The sequence below is a fragment of the Pseudopodoces humilis genome, chromosome 8, assembly GCF_049639895.1.
Source record: "Pseudopodoces humilis isolate 2021_Gansu_Grassland_sample_001 chromosome 8, ASM4963989v1, whole genome shotgun sequence".
In the NCBI taxonomy this organism is placed as follows: domain Eukaryota; kingdom Metazoa; phylum Chordata; class Aves; order Passeriformes; family Paridae; genus Pseudopodoces; species Pseudopodoces humilis.
This window is the reverse complement of record NC_142207.1, coordinates 10,470,824-10,492,595: the sequence shown is the minus strand read 5'-3', so window position 1 is coordinate 10,492,595 and position 21,772 is coordinate 10,470,824. Positions and strand designations below refer to the sequence as shown.

General features: G+C 38.5%; 1 protein-coding gene across 4 annotated transcripts; it reads left to right on the top strand.

Annotated features, from left to right (window-relative positions):
- Positions 1 to 260: 260 nt before the first annotated feature.
- SEC22A (SEC22 homolog A, vesicle trafficking protein) lies at positions 261 to 20,595 on the top strand. Of its 4 annotated transcripts, XM_014249568.2 has the most exons (9): positions 261 to 285; positions 659 to 776; positions 3,603 to 3,766; positions 5,233 to 5,436; positions 6,762 to 6,925; positions 7,981 to 8,175; positions 12,796 to 12,914; positions 15,912 to 15,977; positions 19,409 to 20,595. In XM_014249568.2, exons 4-9 carry the CDS (start codon positions 5,255 to 5,257, stop codon positions 19,607 to 19,609), a joined length of 927 nt encoding a protein of 308 aa, XP_014105043.1. In that variant the 5' UTR covers positions 261 to 285; positions 659 to 776; positions 3,603 to 3,766; positions 5,233 to 5,254; the 3' UTR covers positions 19,610 to 20,595. The 4 variants fall into 4 exon arrangements, with proteins under 4 accessions (XP_014105043.1, XP_005519705.1, XP_087915135.1 ...); XM_005519648.3 differs by lacking the exon at positions 659 to 776 and having other exon boundaries at positions 267 to 285; XM_088059009.1 differs by lacking the exon at positions 261 to 285 and having other exon boundaries at positions 570 to 3,702.
- The last annotated feature ends 1,177 nt before the right edge of the window (positions 20,596 to 21,772 follow it).

The window sequence follows — 21,772 nt, the reverse complement described above, 5'->3', positions numbered from 1 at the left end:
GGAGTCTGACCGTCGCATCCCAGCCACGCAAGGGTGGCGTCCCCTTCGCACGCAGCAGCCCCGGGCCCCCCGCAGGCTCCAGCGCGGCTGCTCCAGCCCCGCGGGCCGACAGCGGGGCCCGCCGGGACCTCCCGGGGCGGCGGCGCCGGGAGCGCCCGGAGCCCCCTCAGGGCGGCCCCGCCCCGCAGCGCGCGGCCGCAACGCGCGAGGGCGCTGCGGCGCGCGCGGACGTGTCCGCCCCCCCATTCCCCGGCGGGACTCGCGCGCCGCCGCCCCGCTGCCCAGGTACGGCTTGCGCCCCCCGCGCGGGGCCGGCGCCGTGAGGGGCGCGGGCGGGCGGGACCCGCGGCCGGAGCCGCCGCCCGGCCCTGCCCGCCCGGCCCTCGCCGCGGCCTCGCCTCCCCTCCCTTCCCATCCCGCCTGCCCTCCCCTGCCGGCCCCAGGCCCGGCCGCGGAGCCTCAGGGCCGGCTGCGTTGGCGACTCAGCCGCGGTCGGCGCGGGGCCGCCGCCGCCGTCTCGGGGGTGCCGGTGGCGGCGGCAGCGCCGCTGTCGCGGGCAGGGCGGGCGCGGGAGGCAGCGAGGGCCGCTCGGGGCTCCTGGCAAGCGCCGCCCGGTAGCGGGAGCCCGCTGTATGTAGGGGTCTCCGCCGCCCTCCAGGGTCTGCAGGAGATTGTGTGAAGTTTTGTGATCTGGAGCGGTGCGGATCCGCCTAAGTCAGTGACCACCGAGTCAGCGCTTCTGCTGCAGCTCCAGATGGTCGTGTCGGAGCTGCCACGTAAGTAGGTGGTAGGTGAAAGGATCAAGCTCCCAAAATTTGGGACGCAACTTCTTCCGTTCCCTTACTTTTTCAGAATTGTTTGGACGTTAGGATGAATTTCTTCAGAAGGGTTGATTATATACTGGATTGGGAAGCTAGGAAGGTGATGGAGTCACTGTGTCTGGAGCCACTTGTTAAGGAAAGACTGGATGTGGCACTTAGCGGTGGCTGGTGACGTGGTGCTGGCAAGTCACAGGTTGGACTCGAAGATCTCAGAGGTCTTCTCCCACCTCATTGATTCTGTGAATTTTGATTCTGCCTCTGAGGTCTCTTTCCCTCTGGCTTTATGGAAAGGATTATATTGGCTGGTGATAAAGGATTATTCCCTTGTCTCATACCTGGTGATGTCAGTGTGGCTTTATTTGTTGTGTACTTCTGTGGTGCTCCAGTTTGTACCACGAATTTCTGAAGTATGATGTACAGTGAAAAAATTAAGGCTCCTTCCTGTGTAGTGCAGCTGTCACAACCCTCAGAAGCAGGGGCAATAAATTGTCCAACAGTATTAGCTATACTTAAAGAAAACACGGAAATTTTATCTTTATTTTGTGTCAGACAGGAGTGCAGCTTGCACACACTTCCCAGTTTTATATTTTCTGGAAGGTTTTTATGGGAGGCAGGCATCCCAGCAAGAAAGGCTGTGATTAAGTTGGCTGAAGGCTATCAGGTGCATGAGGGTAGGTTTGCCATTACACTAGATCTGCTCAGAATTTTGCAAAAGCTAGATTTTCTTAAGGTGAAATATCCTGAGCAAATCATAGTCACAGATCACTTTCAAACACTTCTTAAAAGTGTTAAAAAACTATGTCAGATAGGTTTAAAACAGTTAAGGATCAGATCACAAGTTAGATGATGAATTTGTTACAAAAGGCTGGAATGTTACAGTTTCTATTTTCAGGGTTTCTAGGACTTTTCTAGATGCTGCTTCAGGATCAAGTACCATTATAACATGGAAATAAACAACATGATAATTGAATATGTCTTAAAAAAAAAGCACAGTGAAACAGGCTCTGGTTTCCATCACCTGAGGTTTCTCATTCATGGGAGGAAATGAAACCAGGCACATGTGCTAATTCCTAGTTGTGAAACAGTGGATGCTGACACGTGCATGAGAAATTGGACAGCTCTTGGGAAGGTGGAGTAACAGAGGAATAGCCACCCTGCTGACCCTTACCTGTCTGTGGCCACCTTTCTCCATCCTCCTCTTTTCCATGAATTCTCCCAGTCCTCATTTGCAGTGAGGGCTGTGGAGGGGAAATCAATAACGATGGGGCAGAAGTAAATTCTAACTAAGGGAAACAAGAATGGTGCAAGCATGGAGTGATGCTTCTGTGATGTACTGTCCCTGTTGGTGTTCATGTGGGGGTCAGAATCATGCTGAGCAAAGGGTTGTGATTTGATTTTAATACCCCTGGTAGTTTTCTGTGAACTTTTCCAGTTGCCTCTTAAATTCACATAACATGTGAATTTAATGGACAGCAGCCTGTGACAAAGGGTTCCACTGGCTGGTGAGATGTTTTCAACCTTTGTCCTTTGTCATCTTCAGGTGGTTGAGGGATATAGAATTTTTGGAGGAAAACATATGAATTTAGTAGCAATTTGGTGAATTACTTAAAGCAGCTTTGAATAGATGCTTAAAAAAGATATGTAGAGGTAGCTCTAAAAGCACTGCCATATCTTTCTTCAACCTCTAAATGTATAAGTGCATATCAAATTTACCACTTGACTCCTTGTGTAAAGGTGTATTGTTTTGAGAACTGGGTAAAGTAGATTTAGTAAACTTTTTTTTTGTTAATACATTTTCAGGTAATGCTGACTGTTCTGTTACAGTATGTGTATTATACATCTCTTGACATATGTATGATCTTCCAAAGTAATTTTCTTTTATTAGCTCTGGTTTTTAGATAGCTTTCTGATTCTGCTGTTAGGAGGCTGAGAAAAAAGTTCATATTTTCACTGGGTGGATTTTTAAGATGAAGGTAACAAAACCTAACTGGTGCCAAGATCTTCAGCTCAACACAATTTCTACCTTGCATGATTTCGTAGTTTGTTGAGAGAATTGGCTTGTTTCACTAGAACCTTGTCTTCTGTTACAGAGTGTATTTCTCTAAATACAGGTAGGGCTCTTGAAGAAAGTTTTGTTCAAGATTTCTGCAAATATTTATTTACATACAGAATAGACATAAAAGTTGAAAGAATACCTCTAAAGATGTCTTTATCATTTGCTTTGTCTGTTGTCTATGCATACATGCTGTTAGTGGTATTTATGTTCTTCGTCCTCAGTTGTAGGAGCAAAGAACTGTGATGAGATTGGACACTGAAAATCTTAATGCTTTGGAAATAGAGCTGTGGTTGTGCTGTGCTTTGTTCCTGAAGTGTTCTGAGCAGAGGAGATTATGGATTAATCAAGCATAGCAAATGAGGGGAATGATGGAGTTCAAAGTCAAAGGTTGTGTAAAGCTGAGTTACTCCTGTACTGTGCAGACAGATAACATGTTTTCCCATTTTAAACACCTCAAGTGATGTGACTTCCTGAACTTCACTTAAAGAACACAGAAACATTTAAATATCTCTGTTATCCTAGTTTTCCTTTGAGTATCTTTTGAGTAACCTCCCTTGGCTATGTTCAGGCCTTTCCAATATGGCCTCACAAAAAGAGCTGAAGTGTGTTTATACTCGGTAAATATGTTTATTAACTTTTTCTGTTTGTTCTTATCAGATAGCTCAACATGAACTTTAACCATCAAGATCATTTAAAAAGTGAACAGAATAATATCTTTTCTTCAGAGAGCTGGCTGCGTGACTCTGGGTTTCTCCTGCAGTGCAGTCCTATTCACTGCCTTTTCCTGAAACAGGACATGGAGCTATGTTCCTTTCTTCATGTTAGGTGCTAAGGAAGTTACTTGTTTCATCAGGGGAAATGCAGATCCATGAAATTACATTTTGTGCAAGTAAGTTAATGAAGGGTTATTTAAAGTTTGCTATCACATCATTGCTCTTTTGTTTAAATTGATACAGCTCCCAAACATCCCTGTCAGGATTGAGTTCTGAGTGGTAGAGGTGCTTATTGTCAGAGAACCACTGCAGTTTAAAGCTCCTCTGCAATTTTGTCACGCTCTTGAGCTGCTGTCTTGTTTATACGGTTAGGAGCGTAGTTAAGAAAATGAGTCCATGTGCATTCCATGTGAATTGTCCTTCTAGGAACATGAACTCAGATATAGGTAAAAGTTTCTAGAACTATGGGTTTAGTTTCTTGACTGCTCCATGCCAGCAAGCTGATCTACAGGAAGTCCTGGAGTTGGGTTTGTTTTCTGGTTTTGTGTCCAGCTGATGGAAGCACTTTGTTCAGGAGGGAATTCTCTAGTGAAGTGCTGAAATAACAAGAGCACCTGATAAAAGCCTCAAGGTGTTCAGCAGGCTGCAGTCAGCAGTGGCTTCCACTGCTGTTACAGCTTTGGGGAGAGTCTGATGGCGCTGTACAAGTAAAATACAAGGCTATTAATTTGGAATTTATTCAGCTAATGTGATGGATCTCAGAGGAGGTTGAAGTTTGACTGCTGATGAAGCTGGATTTACTAAACTGAAAATGACAACACATTTTTAGTGCTTTCATTATTATGCGTCTTTCTCTCTGAGGAGTAAATAACCTTGAAAAGCCTGAATATTGTTGATTATTCATTAAGTATCCTGATGGATATATAATCTTTGGGGAGTGGGAAATAGAGAAGATGAGAGTTCAGGTAAAAAATAGCTATTGCCTCTCTTTTGTGATGAGGTAGTGTCTTTTTGGGGAAAATTTGGATTTCTGACTTGTGAGAATGCAGTCATTCAGCTGCTGAGGCTTATAAAACACCCTTAACGTCATAGTTTGAAAGGTTCTGTAAAGATATCAGTATCACACACAAAAGCATATTTTATCTGTATCCAGAAATCTGTTTCTTTTTGCAGTTTGTGACTGTATGGAACTTGAGTAGCATCATCTGAGGGAGGCAAAAATATTTTTTCATAGTGTCTGAAGTGATAGGTGTAGTATATGGTAGGAGTCTGCAGAGCAGTGTTAAGAGCTGAGGAAGTGTTTTCTTTTGGCTTCATATAAATTCTAGCAGTTCGCCCACTTGTAGGAGAACAAAATTGTGTACTGATGCTTAGCAGATAAGTAATCCTTTTAATACTTGCCTTGCTAAACTTTTGAATGTTTTGATTTAATGTAAGGTTTGAATAACTCTTTTGTGGCTTGTGTAGACTAGTAGGTCCTGTTCAGTTAAGACTCTAGTTTGAGTTATAGTTGGAAATCTTAACTGTGCCCCAGTTTAGGCCTGAACCCACTGTAGAGCTTGAGAAGTTTGATTGATCACAGTTGACTCTGTTTCTGCTTTTACCTTAATTCTGATTCCTCCTGATTTATGTTTTGTTGCAGGTTGTTGTTAACTCAGTTGGCAATGTCTATGATTTTATCTGCTTCTGTGGTCCGTGTGAGGGATGGACTCCCACTTTCTGCATCTACTGATTATGACCAGAGCACGGGAATGCAAGAATGTAGAAAATACTTTAAAATGCTCTCAAAAAAACTTTCTCAGCTTCCTGATAGATGTACTCTGAAAACTGGACAGTATAATATAAAGTAAGGCTTGTCATTTAAGTATTTGCAACATCCTAGGTTGTGTCTCTCTGTAAGTGAAAAAGTTAACTGTTCACATTAGAAGTGTGTTATCAAGCTAAGATTAATTCTTGGCGCTATTTATGTATCAGAAATTTAAAATCGAGAAATTGTAGAAAGATTTGGACCTATTCAGACTTTCATGGGAGTTCCTTTGTAATGGCACAAAGTCATAGGACATTATGGGAAGAGTGGCTTTACACTGAAAGAGTATGTTTGGATTAGATATTCGGTAAGATCTTCTTTATTGTTTATAGTTCACTTGCACTTTAACTGACATAAATTCTGGCTCTAATTTTGAAATTTTAAATGAGGTGAGTAATTTCATTATAACTCCTAGTTAACCATGTAGAAATTAGAGTGGTGGAAAGGGTACCTACCATCTGAATGATCCTAGAAAGTGCTAAGACCTCTCCATCTACTATAGGGATGTGTGAGTTTCCAGCATTTCTTGGATTAAAGCCCAGGATGGACTAAATAGTTTCAGGGTTTATTTTTTTGTTTGTTCGTTTGTTTTTGTTTTGTTTTGTTGTTGACAGGCCAACTACAATTGGCCTGGAAACTGATTAGCTTAAAACAAACATTTAAAAATGAGGTATTAATCAGGGTAGATTTTATTGCTTTTGTCTTTGATTACTTTTTGTACTGTAGGTTATCCAGCAAGATTTGAAAGAAATTGGAATGTATCATGAAAATTGGAACTCTGATGAATTTCCTAAATGCAACAGAATATGTATATTGAAAACTGTCTTTTTCTGATTTCATTATTTGCCGTCTCTTGTTGTCCTTGCAACTGTCTTTGGAGAATTATTAATTCTGCATTCTGCAGAACAGTTTTATTCCTGTGTTCTAGAAAGAGCCAAGAGCCCTCCCCCCAATCTGAAGAAAAGGTTTTGCATTTTTGGGCTGCACCAGATCATATATTGTACATCTGAGATGAGTGAAAAGCTGTTATGGGACAAACCTGCTGTGTTTCTGCATCCTAAAACTTTGTTATTTTCTGTTTCACAAGTGTGTGTATATGTGTGCACATGCACACATATAGACAGACACATACATGTAAAACAGCTTCTCATATGATTGTACAGTGTGGTGTTCAAGTAAAACATTGCCTAAAAGTAACTTGTTTTTCTTTTAGAATAATGTTGGACTTTTCAGTAAACATGTATTCCTTTGCTAGCCCAGATAAGTTTTTGTTTTCCTGGTTATAGAATATGAGATCAGACTAGAAAAGCAGTTAACTCACTGAATTTAAATTTGAAATTTTGGATATGTTTTCTCAATTCTAGCTTTATAAGTTCTCTGGGAGTAAGCTATATGATGCTGTGCACTGAAAATTATCCCAGTGTCCTGGCTTTCTGTTTCCTGGATGAGCTTCAGAAGGAGTTCATCACTACCTACAATATGATGAAGACGAATACTGCTATCAGACCATACTGTTTTATAGAGTTTGGTAAGGAGCTGCCCTTTTCTCCTTCATTCTCATACTAAGACAAATGAGTATTTAAATAGATGCAACTTAATGCACACAAAAAAAAAATGTCCAAAGCTGTTTATAGCTCTATTTCAGGTGGATTTAGAATCCGATTTAACTCCTGTTAGAGTCAATAAAGAAATGCTTCTGGGGGCATTAAATTAGGCTATTGGAGTTTTATCCAAACTTAGTTCTGTTCATTCCAGTAGGTTTTCATTTAAGCCTTGTGTGACCAACTCTGGAGTTCATCTTCTGGCTAATACTAGGAGTTGTTTGACTTCATACCTGTTGAAATACTTAACCTGTGAAGTCACTGAGCTTCTTAAATTTCTCAAGTAAAAGATTGCAGTTTCATGTTAGCTCTTAGCTGTGCTTCCTTTTGTTCAATACATGAAAGGGAGAAATTTTTATTTGTCTGATAATGTAGTGGAACATTTAATCTTCAGACTCCAAATGCAGCTTATATATATCAGATAACAGCTGTTGTGAATTCCATTAATTTATGTTATATATTAGAAATTACTGTAATTAGATATTCTTATAAAACACATTTGAGCAAAAAGAGCTGCAGTTTTAGAAACATGGGGGAAGATACTTCAGTTGGTTAATTCCTGTCTATAATTCAATCAGTTATTGACAATATCTGTATAACATTATTGTCCTCCTTGTGAAGATTTCTATGAACACTTTTTTTCTTCCACAAGGTAATTTTGAATAAGGATATTTACTAAATTAACAGAAAAGCTTGAAGTGCAGCAAATCCTTTGTATTAGAAATGCATTCAGTCTCATGAAATGAAAAGTCATTTGTTTATTCTGTTATTACATAATTAGATCTTTAGAGCTTAATTTTTTTTTAACTGCAGAATTAAATAGCCCATGATGTATTAGGCACAAAACAGAAATAGCATTAAAAATCCAAGATAAATGCAAGTATTTCAAACAATATATTTCAGTTTGTGAACTGAAAAGTTGCATGGATTATGTAATTAACAAAGTCCATAGAAAAGTACCTTTTTATTTTAAATTTTGCAGATAATTTCATTCAGAGGACCAAACAGAGATACAACAATACACGTTCTTTGTCAACAAAGATGAATCTTGCTGATATGCAGACAGAAATCAAACTGAGACCACCATATCAAATTTCTGTGTCAGAACTTGGTTCAGCCAATGGCTTTTCTCATATACCTGTGGGGGAGTATAAGGGTACTGGTAAGATATCTGCAGGTAAGTTCCAGACTTGCATTGTTGTATCCTTAAATGAGACAGATGCAGCAAAATTCTTTTCTTCAAAAAAAGAAGCTTTTATTCATTTTTCCAAAACATAAAGCTGGTATGACCTTATGTGCATTTTAGCTCAGATGTCTGTTTTGTCTCCTGCTCCAAATACTTACCTTCCCAAGGCACTCAGAGGAAGAAATGACTCTGTTCAATGAACTGCTTTATTGAAGGAAGAAAACCTTGCAAATGAAGATGAGCACTTACCAGAAGATGATTTTTATTTTTTTGCCTTTTAACATTTCTGAAAATACTGATATTTTTGCCTAGTAAGACTCAGTGTTGACATCAGCTGAGGGCAGTGTCAGGAGTTGGAGTAGCTGGAGGGAGAAGCATCTCTTTAGGAATCCTCTACAATGGTGAAAATCCAAAGAGCTGTGCTCACTCAAAGATGCACTCTCTAAAATGAGTGCCTTGTGTACAATATTAAAAATTGCAATTTTGTATAAAACTGCCAAATTCATTTAAGTAGTCATTAATTTTTTAAAACTTTAATTTGTTTCATGTAGGCAGTAAATGTGGAGTTACGGGGTTGAGCTGGGTTAAAGGTTTGTGCTATTAAGTGAATCCTCTGAATGGGTTTGAGGTCCACCTTCAGATGTTTCCCAGCAAGACAGAAGCAAAATGCCAAATCCTTGCACTGATACATGGACTTGACATGTGATACTGACATCATCTGATTTCAGTCATCCAAATTTAGTGAAGCAAAATCGTAAATAGAATGGAAGGAAGTGTTGATTTTAATTAGTTAATATATTTCCCTTTTTTTTTTCCCCAAAAGTGCTTCTTTTTATAAATTATCCTGAGCAGGCACACACTGATGCTGTTCACTTTACAGTGTCAGGGTGCAATCATAAATCATAGAATTGCAATCATAAATCTTAACACCTCCTACAATGTTGTAATAAATGAGATTTTGTGCAGTTTATGTATATGTATATATTAATAGGATCTCTTTTCCAGTATTTTATCCTTATTATGTACTTACTCATGAGGATTACTCTAGAAGATTGAAAACTGCTTTCTATGGAAGATGAAAACCAAACAAAATGAGTAGGGTGACCTGTTTGTACTCCAGGGCCCTGATTCTGAGAATTCCAGGTGCTATGAGACAGTGTAGAAATAGCTTGCAATCTCTGTGTTTGCAATTTGACTGTATTTGAGTTAGATTCAGGAAAATTAGGAAGGGAAAAGTGTGAAGGTTTTAAATTGTTTAAAAGAGTGGAATCTTCTAAACAGTACTGTACATACCTTTGTCATCTTCTTCCGTGTGTGGGCTCTTTTTAAAGGTGTGTAATGCTGTGATACCACTCTTTTGCCACTTTTGATTCTTACATTGTTGTTTACTCTTAATGTTTTCATCTAATCCTGCTTTGTGGAAAGGCTTATGGTGGCAAAAGGGGCAGCTGGTTAACTGAAAATTGTATAGATTCGAACTTCCTGCAGTTGGAAAAATAAAAGGCAATAAACACGAGAGAATTCAGCCTGTGTCAAAATTGGCTGGTTTTTTAAAAGTTGCCCATGTAGTGGGGGATGTGTTTTTTGTCACTTTTTTTGAGTAAGAGTGTTGGAAGGTAATATAGACCTAAATTAAAAAAAACATTGGGATCATTTCCCTTTTAACTAAAATAGAAGATTCAGCAATAATTGGCAGGTGATCTTCTATTTTTTTTTACTTACCTCTCCACAATTTCTTACAGAAGCAATTCTGTTGTCCTCTTTCCTTTCCATGTCATTTTTCTTCTGTTTCTCTTTCAATTGCTTTTAACTTTCTTCTTCCTCTTAATTCCATAGATCTCGGTTCAGTTATCCACTTCCTTCCTTCAGTTGCTGTAGAAACTCACCATCAAAGGGCTGTACATTTTGACAGGCTTGCTATTTCTTCAGCTCTTCACATTTTAGATGCTATTGAATAACAGTGTCTTTTTTAGAAAGTCTGCTAGTGGTTTTGTAGTTCTTTACATTCATCACTTCTCTCCACCCTTGAAAAGAACTTTCTCTGGATGTTTGCTGCCCACGCAGTTGGCTGGACTTCCAGATTTCTCCTTTGCTCTAAGGACAGATTCTTACAAAAAAATGTTTTGCCTAGTGGAATTTCCTGAATATGCTGTACTGTTAAAAAGTAGGACTTTCTGGAGTGAACTGTGTTAAATGAAGTTGGAGAGCATCCAGAGGTGGGAAGTTAGGTGGATGCAAATCTTGTTTAGTTGTGCAGAGTGGCAGGCATTAGCTTGGGCCGTGGGGGGAAGCAGTGGCTCTCACTTGCTCACACTGTGACTGGATGTGTAGCCAGGGTGTGGAGTCCAGGCCTACTGTGCTGGCACTGCTTGCAGTAGCAGCCCTTTTCCCTCTGAGAGTTGTGCAGTGCAGTGAGGAGTAGGGGTAATTCTACATGTGGGAAGCATAAAGTGTGCAGATTATGGATAGAATCTTCCTGCAAAGGTACATGTAGGTGTTGGCAGGCATTAGAAATAGGGTCACAGCATGCTGATGTGTGATGTTTCAGGTTAGGATAAAACTATTATTTTCTGAGCTTTTTTTCAGTGAAGAAACAGTTGTCAGATCAAAGTTTTTTTTTTTGCTTGATACGGTATACTCCATGCTTTTGGGTTTTTTTTTCACATTTTAGTTTTAAATAAACTTTCTTACAAGTAATGTAGTTTCTCATGTCATATAAATTTCCTGAACTTTTATTTAAATGTCAACATTAAATTCAGAATTAATGCTTTATTTGAACTGAGAATTTTTGATATGGCACTTAAGCATATTTCCAAGTTTGGTGGCTGTACCAATTTGAAGTCAACTGTCCTTTACCCTGCCTTCTCTGACAATTCTTCTTAATTCTTTTGGTTTTGCCTTCATCTTTTGTATATAAATGATTCTTGTGGCTTTGATGTAACACTAAAATTTGTTAAGCTCTGTAGAGTTTAATGACATTAGTAATGGTACATAATGTCCTTTATATTTTTTTGATTTATTTTTCATATTTTAGTAAGAGAGAGGTTACTATTTTATGATCTTCGTAGACTCTGTTGATTTAGCTGACCAGACTCTTTACTTTCCCCCCATGGTTCTCAAAGAGGTGTTATAGAAGCTGTTACAGTGCACAATGATTTTAAGTTACCCAGTGCATGGGGAAAAGGAGATTTTCTGAAGAGCTGGAGAGCAGAGAGCAAATTTTATCCACCAGTTAATGGATAGAATTACTTTTGGCTAAAAACAGTCATATACACCCTCAGCTTTTTGCTAGTCTCTGGCTGAGAGGGTTTTAAAAAAGCCAAAACAAAACAACCAGTTTGGAGTCATTGAAAAAGAGTGGTGGTGTATGCAAAGAGCACATTTATCATATCTAACCTTAACTGAGTGATTGCTGGGAGTAATGTGCCCTACAGTTAGAAAACCAATGAACTCTCAAAGTTAAACATGGGTTATGCTTTTCTTTATGAAAAAACACAACTGCTTATACACTACTAAATTCAGCACAAATGAATTAACTGAACTCATCCTGTATTTTATTTTTGTGTTATTGTGCACTCATAATTAGACAGCCCTGCCTGCTTATCAATAGCTTTTGTTGGGGCTTTTTTAGGTTCTGTAACTTCATAAGCTGTTTGAAAAACCTTTTTCCTGGGTGTGTGCAATACAAACAACTGGGATTGACACCCCTCTCTCTATTAATGTTACAGTTCATTAACTTCATTGTTTACATCTTTACACTTGGTTGATTTGAACAGAATGATTTGAGTACAGCTCAGTAGTCCCATTGTTACCCCAGTGTTGCCCAGACTGTTAAGAGTTTTGCATTGTTTTTTCACATTTGCTTTCTGTTATTCATTATGGAAAGGGACAGTAATGAGGAACATACATAACTGTTACATACTTGTACATGTCTTGTGACCCTAGATAAGCTTGAAAGAGTGGGTATGCATGGAAAGAGTGTTTTAATTTTGTGTTTTACTTGTAAAAGGCTAAGCACAATCTGGAAGGTGCATATAAGATTGCAAAAGAGATCCCAGCTGAGTTTCAGAGCAGTTTCTTCATGTGTGTCTTTGGTAGCACTCGCTGTGTTTTTAAGGAAGGGGACTGTGATAGCTCTGCCTCAGTGATCTGTTCAGCAAACAAGCTAAATCAGTCTCAATATCTCACTAATGCATTAATGTTAAAGAAGAGTGGGGATTGTGAGAAAAGGTCTTAAGTATGTGACTTATTAGCTGGTTCTAATAGTGGACAGATTTCACTAGCAAGTGCATCTTTTACTATTGATTTCCTGGCATGTTTGGGCAGCCATCAGTACCCTACCGAATAACTGGAAAATATTGAGATAGAGACTAAATATATCAATTATATATATCAATTATAAATCTAAACTGGAGGAAAGTTTACTTTTTGCTAAACCTTGTGCTGAAACATTTACAATGTTTTGTATTTTTAGAAAACAGAAATGACATTTTGTGGTTTGTTTCAGCAATTTCTTGAGCTAAAAGCCACTGACAAATGAGATTATTATTTTACTGAATTTCTGAAGGCATTGCTTTGACCTTTGATATCTTTTTTTGATCTGCTTTGCAGCTCCTCATCAGCGTCTGGAACCTGTGACTCTGCCAGGGATTGTCTCATTTGTGCTTAGTCTGTTATGTGGAGCTTTGAATTTAATCCGTGGCTTCCATGCCATAGAAAGCCTTCTCCAGGTATTGTACAAGTGTATGAATTTAAAAGTTATGCATCATAGCAATCACAATTTTTGTTTTAGAAGATGCTGTTTGATGAGTTGTGCCAGTTTTATTTGAGAAGTACTGTTTGTGAGGTCAGGCCTCTGTTACAAAATCTGTATTGTTTGTGATCCCTGCATCCTCCTTGAGTGTGCTGCCTCATTCATCGAGGCTGTGATTTCAACAGCAGTGGAAGGTGGGTGGCCAACTCCTTCCCTGGTACCTTGGTAGCGGTGAGGATGTGAACATAATGTTCTGTTTTCTAAATTTATGCCAGGGTGTGAGGCGTTTAATTTCTATAGATGCTATTTAAAAACGTTTGAGTGAAATAATGAACAGCTTTGAAAATCTGGGCAGTTTTATTGAAAAGTCCACAGAGCGGGAATCTTTAAACAGGTTTTATAAAATAGTTTTTTTTAGAGAACTTTTGTAGTTTTTTGTTTGTATTTAATAAACCTTATTTCTCTTTGTGTATTGTAAGGACCAGTGTCAGAAAATTGTTGATTTCTTCTCAACTCCCCTCCCCAAACTGTCTCCCCTGAACCCATATTTTTTCTGTAAAATCTCTACTATGGCCCTCCCTGTAGCCTTTCAGTTTCTTTCTATTCCATTTCTTCTGCTGGTTGTATTCCCACAAGTGCTACAGTGTCTCTAATAATGGGTCATGCTTTCAAGCAATTCAGGTGAATATGCTGACAGTACTTAGCAGGCATGCACAGAAAGTTATGTGTGTTGCCACAAAAAAACCAAAGATGTCTTTACCATTTAATGGCTGTTATTGTGGTGATAGACATAGAAACTAAACACCCCATGGATGTTTTCTGAGAGAAAATGGTAATCCTCTTGCTTACTTGGTAGATAGTCTTTTCATTCTAATATATCTGGATTTCGTAGAGACATTTAGGTTGGAAAAGACCTGAGTCCAGCCATAACCCAGCACTGCCAAGTTCACTAAACCATGTTCCAAAATGCCACATCTACAAGGCTTTTAAATTCCTTCAGGGGTGGTGATTCAGCCACTTCCCTGGGAAGCTTGACAGCTCTTTCAGTGAAGAAATTTTTTCCCTGGTGCAGCATAAGGTGATTTCCTCTCATCTTACCCCTTACCTGGGAGAAGAGCCCAACCCCCATCTTGCTACAACTTTCTTTCAGGTGGTTGCAGAGAGCAGTGAGTTCTCTCCTGAACCTTCCCTTCTCCAGGCTAAACAGCCTCAGTTTCTCAGATGCTCCTTGTAAGTCTTGGTCTCTAGGCCCTTCAGCAGCCAACTGCGATATTTTTGATACCTAGTGGATTTTTTTAGGTGAAGAAGAATACCTGTATTCGTTATCTTACATAGTATTGATATATGTAAAGATTGAATAAACAGTACTGTTGAGTCTCAGCATTTTGTGAAGACTAGTGGATAGATGAACATTTGTGGAAATGTTTCATGCTAGGTCCTTCTTTTTGAGTTGTCTTTGGTTTGTTTTTTAAAGAAAGGCCAAGTTGAACCTACATCTCTACTTTATCCCTAATTAGGTTTTTCTGTGTTATGTGCATTTCTCTCAATGTATAAATAGGAATGATTTTAAAGTATGCTGTAGTACAAATAGTACTGAACAGATTTCTGTCAGTTAGTGTGATGTTGCTAAAACTTATTTTGTTACCTTTCTGCAGCTGAGTTTTAAAAACGAACACCAATGTTCGATTAATCTAAGTGATGACAGGACATCCAGTTAATTTTATTCTCTGTGTTATTGTATCTGGAGGTAATAGATTTCAGTACGGATGGAAGATAATTTTCATTTCTGACAAATGAGGCACACTAAAAATTCATTAAAATTTCTCTTAATTTACTTTATTATGGAAAAATCCACAAGGTTTAGGGAGAAGTAATCCAAAACTTAATTAATGGAATGTATTGTGAGAAGTCATTCAAAAGCATCTCTCTGAAATTACTGTTTGCTTTATCATCAGTGGTTTTATTTGGGTGTTAGTAAAATTCTGTTACAATCTGTAACTGTACTCCACCAGATACACAGTGGCACTGGGGCAAAGACACACTGGGTAGAAGTTACTGCATTGTGTATGTAATTTTTATGTGCAGACATGCAAAGTTTTTCCTTCACAGCACAGGACATGGAAATACTTCACTCTGAACATACTCTCAGCAGACACAAGTTGTTCTTGTGAATGCACCACCATCTTCTCAAGTGATATTTGCTCTCAAGGACAAACATTTGCATGAGTACCCATTGTTTTCCTTGGAAAGTTTTTGGTGGTTGCAGATGTTTGCTAGAAATGCAGTTAGAATAGTCATTGAGTGTGGAAATCTACTCTGCTCAGCAGAGTATTCTCTTATCAACTTATTCAAACCCATTTGAATAAGTTAAAGGATTTGTTTTCTAAACACATCGTAGAAAAATCTGTCACTTCAAGTAAGTTTTTCCATCTTTCCTTCAAGAGAACCTTATTTTCCAAGTCTGTTGGATAAATTCCTGTGCTGCTGTTTGCTCTCACTGTCTGAGCACAGAGCTGCCTTCGTTATTCTCTGTGTAGAGTTTTATCCCACCCTAGTGGCCAGTTTGTGTCTTTTCCTGTTAACCTCATTTCCATTTTGTGAAACTTTAGGAAGGCACAATTCTACAAAGTTGCTATTAAAGGTGGCTACCAGTGTTTAGACTTTAATTTTCGAAGGCATCTGGAGAAGGTAAATATCCAGTGTTAGAGAGGGACTTCTTTAAAGCTTTTGAAAATCTTGGCAAGAGTTGTTTGTTGTGAATAAACAGTGGTCAGACTCCAGGTCATGATTTTTTTGCAGACACATGGGTAAGCACTCATTAGTCCTAATTCTCAGTTTAGTGTGGTAAAGGAATTGCTTTAAATCCCTATGTGAAACTACTTTAACATGCAGTAATTCGTAACTTTTGTACTGTAAATGCCTGGTATTTCACTTGTTTCTTTGTAAAACATGGCTTTTTGTTTTATTCTTGCAGAATGAAGGTGAAGATTTCAGCTATGTTATTGCATTTTTTCTTGGAACAGCAGCCTGTTTGTACCAGGTGTGTTTTTCTGTTTGCATAATTCACTAGAGTTTAGAAACATTACCCAGTTGTGCGTAAGTGTCATTACGTTTTCTTAAATGTCACAGACACTTGAATAGGGTGATAATAAAAAATATTTTCTGCTCTGTTTTTTTTCATTAATCATAAAGTATCGTGTAGTAGTAGATTGATACAAAGAGCTTCTGTTTGCCAGCATTTTTTCTCCAGCTGGATGATTAAGACATTTAATTAAGATAATTATCTCTGGAGTCACAAGCAGTGGAGGTTACATTATTTTCTTGAAATAATAGTTTCATAGTTCAAGTAGACTTAACCATCTGAATAAATTGCTTACTGCTTCTCCCTGATGGGCAGATTTAAAGTAAATACAGTAATACTTAAGCACAGCACCCTGGATACACTTTAATGTGTATCTTCCTTTTCAAAGCTTGTGGCCACTTTTCACTGATTTCCTGCCTGACACTTCCCCTTGTTTTTCTTGTCTTTCAGTATTCCATTTCTGCATCTGAATATTGACTTTCTGTTATAATTTATAGCAAGGTGCCTGCTGGCATCTGTCATTCAGTGACACTGCTGTTACATTAACCTATGTCTGTGTCTCTCATGCTCAGTTGCTGTTACTATAATTACTTTGACTTTTAATCTTAGACTTGTGGAGTATGCAGGTTTTACTTGTTTCTGTGTGCCAGTGTTTAGTACTGTGTCAGACAATAATATAAGAAAATGCCTTTCTATCAGTCTTTTGTCCAGGTTATCTGTAATCTTCATACTCTACAATTTATCTCTAGCAAAGTGTCGCAAAACGTGACTTCTGTTGTTCAGCACTTGTTGACTATCCATCAACTTCTGCCTTAAATAATTTAGATTGATGTTAATTTTCCATGCCAGCAGTCTATTCCATATCAGATAAAGTAGAGCTCCTCCATTCTTTTTTTCGTGTAAAAAATGCACTTCTTCCCTCCTCTCCTGAACTGGAAACCTTATTCTTTATAAAGTATTCATGTCTGTCCATTGAGACATGAGGATGTGTATCTTTCCTTCACTGTTTGCTTTGAACTGAGCTGTCTGAATGAAAGAATCCATGCAACTTGGAATGTAGGCTTTTTATTAATACTCAAAATACATCTATTGAAACTCTGTTTCCCACTGTCTGGTATCATTCCTGCAATATGTGATTGGTCAGTTTTCAGAAGTGAGGGTTGTTGGTTCTCTGGCAAGTTCTGATGTTCTTTGGCTACAGTTAAGAGCTCAGGACATTAATTTTCTGTGTTGCCCAACAAGAACGTTTCACTGACATTTCACTGTCATTCACCCACCAGGCATCCTTCATGCTGTATTGTCTTGTTCAGTTAATAACAATGCAGCGGTGTGTCTCTAGTTCCCAAGAAATGGTTAGAACTCAGGTATGCTGGCAAAAGAACAGGACTTACATGGATGTTTTAGGCTCACTGACAGTCTAGTGTTGATTCATAGTTTCAAGTCTTTTTTAAAGAAGAAAAAATAACAACAGTCTCAGTTGTACCAGAAGTGGAAGGTATCAGAAGCTGATCCTTCAGTCATTTCTTTACGTTCATTAAAAAAAACCAAAATCAAAAATCAAAATCTTCTCTGAAGTAGCACAGAGGAGCCTTCTTCATAAAAGCATGCTCAGTATAACACTTGATGATAACATTTCCCTTTAGTAGAAGAAAAACAACCCTCAGGAGTTTCCTAACAGTACTTGTTACAGTAAGCTGTTAAAACTGTAGTGTTTTGGCCTTTTGACTGTTTTTTGGCCTTTTCATCTGTTCTGTAAGGGGCACATCCAGTAGTTCAGAGCTAGACCAATGAAAGATACACTTCAGAATTCATTTAAAACAGTTCTTTAGTAAAAGTCACAGTCATATGACATCATGTTACAGTAACATTTTTAAACTACTGTTTTCAGGCCTTTATTAATCATTTTGATGAAGCATATCTTGACTCTTATTTTAATCTTGGAAGCAGTCACACTTGTTCATACGTTGTCAGTGGAAGTGACAGCACTAGGAAATTATCTCAATTCTTACTGCTGAGATACCAGTACCAACTAATTGCTCTTTTAGATCTGCTTCTTGAATTTGTCAGCACAAGTAGGTTGCATTTACTCTGCTCAGAATGGCCAAGCAGGTTCAGAACACTTCTGTCTGGGTTTTGAAACATGCAGGTTATTCATCTCTAGTTTTATTTTGCTTTGGAGGAAGGACATATAAATCTTACTGATTGTGCCAGTCTCTGACAATACTTAGATATCCAGACACTTCGAGTAGTTTTGCTGCTCTCAGCTACACTTGCAGTGGAAATGCATGCTTTGTAACAAAAGTGGTAAGAGTTCAAATAGAATATAAAGTAACCTCAATAAATTGCATTGTTCAGTTGCCTTTTTTTTGAAGAACATGAAAAATGAAAAGAAAATTGAGTTTTTTGATTGATAAAACATGGCAAATGCCCAGGAAGAACAGAAATGGCACTTAGATAATCTGTTGATGGATGCTATTAAATATGTGTGACCATAGTTATAAATCCATTTGGAACAGATTTGGAATAGAAAGTAAGCATAAATACTATTGTTATCTACCTTAAAGCTCAGAGAAAAACTTCCTTCAGCAGAAATGACCTGATCAAGGGAAGGGACAGAGGATTTTTTTTTCATTTTGTAGCAGTTAAGGGAGTAGTTCAAACACGAGAAGAAATAAAAATAATGTCTGGGTAAAAGCTGTGTCCTTTTAGAGATAAAAACTGAGGCAAAAGACTTGAACAGATTTCCTGTTACAGTAGGAAGAAGGCTGAGTAGGGAACTGTGGGCAGTCCTGACAGACTGTGTTACACCACATTGTGCAGAACATTGCCTAAAATGTGCTAGAATTCCAGGAGAGTAGTTGTGTCTCTCCAAATGTGATCAGTTCTGCAGCAGACGAAGCAGGGCAGTGGGTGTGGGCCTCTGCATCTGCCAGGTAACCCTCAGCATCACAGCATCACTTCTGGCAGGACACTGGGAGGTGTTTGGGGAAGTGCTTTGTGCTGAGCTCTGGGTCCCTGTCCTTCCTATTGCTTTCCTGAAGAAGACTGCTGTTGTTCCTTCTCCACTGCTTGAGTAGAGCAGAGTTTATTTTGACCAGAGATTGCCAGGAACATCCACTGTCTTTTGTCATAGGCCACTCATTGCAGGCTGTAATTAATTATTGTGAAAGAATTGTTCTCAGAGAGGGTTTAATGCAAGCAAAATGTAGCCTTGTATTGGTATCAGGTACTCTTCATCCTTCTATGACTGCTGAATTGATACTGTTCTTCCATGTCTGATTCAGACTTTTCCTTGGTTTGGGCTGTAAGTTTTCAGTGACCAGATTGTTTTTCTTCAATAGAAGTTATTTTCCATGAAGTAACCTGATTTCTTTTTTATTTCCTGACAGTGTTACCTGTTTGTGTACTACACAGGCTGGAGGAATGCCAAATCCTTCCTGACCTTTGGGTTGATCTGCCTGTGTAACATGTACCTGTATGAACTGCGCAACCTGTGGCAGCTCTTCTTCCATGTGACTGTGGGAGCTTTTTCCACCTTACAGATCCGACTGCGACAACCCCAGGGAAAGTCTCCTGATTACAATGTCTGACAAGTCCTGGAACATTGAGACCAAGTCTTGTTCCAGTAGTTACTCTCAGGAATGTAAAGCTGTTCTCCAAAAGAAGAAGCTGTCTGAATGGGGCTTTTTTTTTTTTTTCTTTTCTTTCTAATATATCAATGTAAGATGCCTATGGACATTTTACACTTGGTGGTTGAACCTTTTTTTAATTATTTTTTTATTTTCTTGAAAAGGACACAAAAGAATATGGGACTAGAGGAGGAAAGTGAAACATATCCATGCAGTGAAATGTATATGTAGAATATGACTGGTGGCATAAAAAAAGCTTCATTCATACATTCCTGGAGATAATCTGATGTGGAACTATCTGATGGTATTGCATGATCACATTATCTGATGGTAATGTGGAAATACATTTGTACATTAATGGAGGAATGTGTAGAGTATGTTCTGCATATCGTGCAAGCTTTTCACTTCCAAGGTCAGTTTTGCCTTTGTGAGGCAGTAGGGAATAGGCTAAATAATAATAATGCTATTGCATATTAGCAAACTAGATGTGGAATATGTAAGATACTAAATTTTGGAATGTTTTATTTTGCATTGAAATATATGTGAATGTTTTCTTAATTAAAATGTAACCTGGAAACTCAGTTTCTGGGGATTGGCTTCACCCATGGCACTCTTTCTTGTGCTGTAAGTTCTTTCATGTATTTTCATTTATGATTTTCTTTTAATTATTCTTTGACATTGATTTATGTAGATAGGGATAATTTTTTGTAATTATCCAAAAAGTTCTGCCACTGAATCCAGGATTCTTGCACACTTCATGTGTTTGGACTCTGGAAGGGTTGAAAGAGAACGGATTGGTGAGTAAATGGAGTGACTTGTACTTGTTGGATTATTGTTCTTTTTATATGTTCTTCCTTTCAGAAATGGATGAATAATTAGCTCAAACCTGAGACAGACAACTGGTGACAGGAAAATAATAAATCAGTCTGATTAGCTTAAACAAGAAATACAGGGATTGTGTTGATTCTTTGGGCTTTATGCGTTGGGTGTTTTTGAGCTGGGATAAAACCTCCGTGATCTAGTTGAGAGAACAATTGTATGCTCCCAAAGCTGGTGAATCAAACACAAGCCCCAACCAACCATACAAGACCACCATCACTTACATTGGGATTTTATACAACAGTTATTTATGATGTTCTATAATGTATAAATAGATGTAGGTTTTTATCTATAAGTTGTAATCAAGCCTTAATGGAAGAGAGGTTGCAATGCTTTTGTGTTGCTGGATTTGGAAATTGGCAGAGATCTGCTGTGCTATGAAATGCTGGCCCAGGCAAATTTTCTTGGGTATTTCATACCAAAATGTTATGTTTTAAAATAAGTTATTTAGTATCAGATATTATGACCAAGAAAAAAGGAACTGGATATCTTCCTTTTTAAATGATGGAGTATTAGTTAATAAAATTGTGCATAATGCAACCAAGAAGAATTAGAGGATGAAACTGCAATGGGAAGTGGTCTGTCTCAGACTGCTGTCTGAGGTGAAGCCTTTGGAGACCCCTTGATGTGCAGGCTTCAGGGCTGGTGCTTTGCAGTTAATTTTCTTCCCTCTCCACTTAGGGACAGGGAGGAAGGTGTTTATGAACATGAGCAGCAAACAGCCTTAGCTTAGTTCCAAGAATTGCTTGTATTAGCATCCAGTGCACCATTCTGAAATGGTGAAGAGCAGCCCTTTGCCATTTAAAATCAGTGATTAAAAAATAGAGCTATTATAAGTGTAAAACTAGGTTTTATTTTGCTTATAGTGTCTACAAGAACTCTTACACCTGTCTTTCCACTTCCACTGATAGGCAGGGAAGCTATTACGAATGCTTAATTTTTAACTCAGGTTGTTGTGCACATACAGATTTTTTTGTTGCATCATTTCTTTGGTTTATATGTTGGCAGAGAATTTTGTTTTCTCTGAGGCACTGTCCTTTCCTTCTATTCCCAAAGATCCATTTTTAAGGAATGAAAACTTCCTTTGTCATAGCATCTGGAGCCATTATTCCATTCCAGTTATGCTGGCATTAAACTAATTGCTGATTAGCAGGTATAATGAACAAATGCAACTGCCAGTATAACAGAAAACAGTTGGGGTTTTGTTTGCTTGTTTTTATAGCACTGATAAAATCCCATTTCACA

Coding starts and splice junctions, on each gene's coding strand:
- SEC22A (XM_088059009.1), top strand. CDS start 3,545: ATGAACTTTAACCATCAAGATCATTTAAAAAGTGAACAGAATAATATC. Junction 12,915..15,911: donor CCATAGAAAGCCTTCTCCAG/GTATTGTACAAG, acceptor TTATTCTTGCAG/AATGAAGGTGAAGATTTCAG. Junction 15,978..19,408: donor CAGCAGCCTGTTTGTACCAG/GTGTGTTTTTCT, acceptor ATTTCCTGACAG/TGTTACCTGTTTGTGTACTA.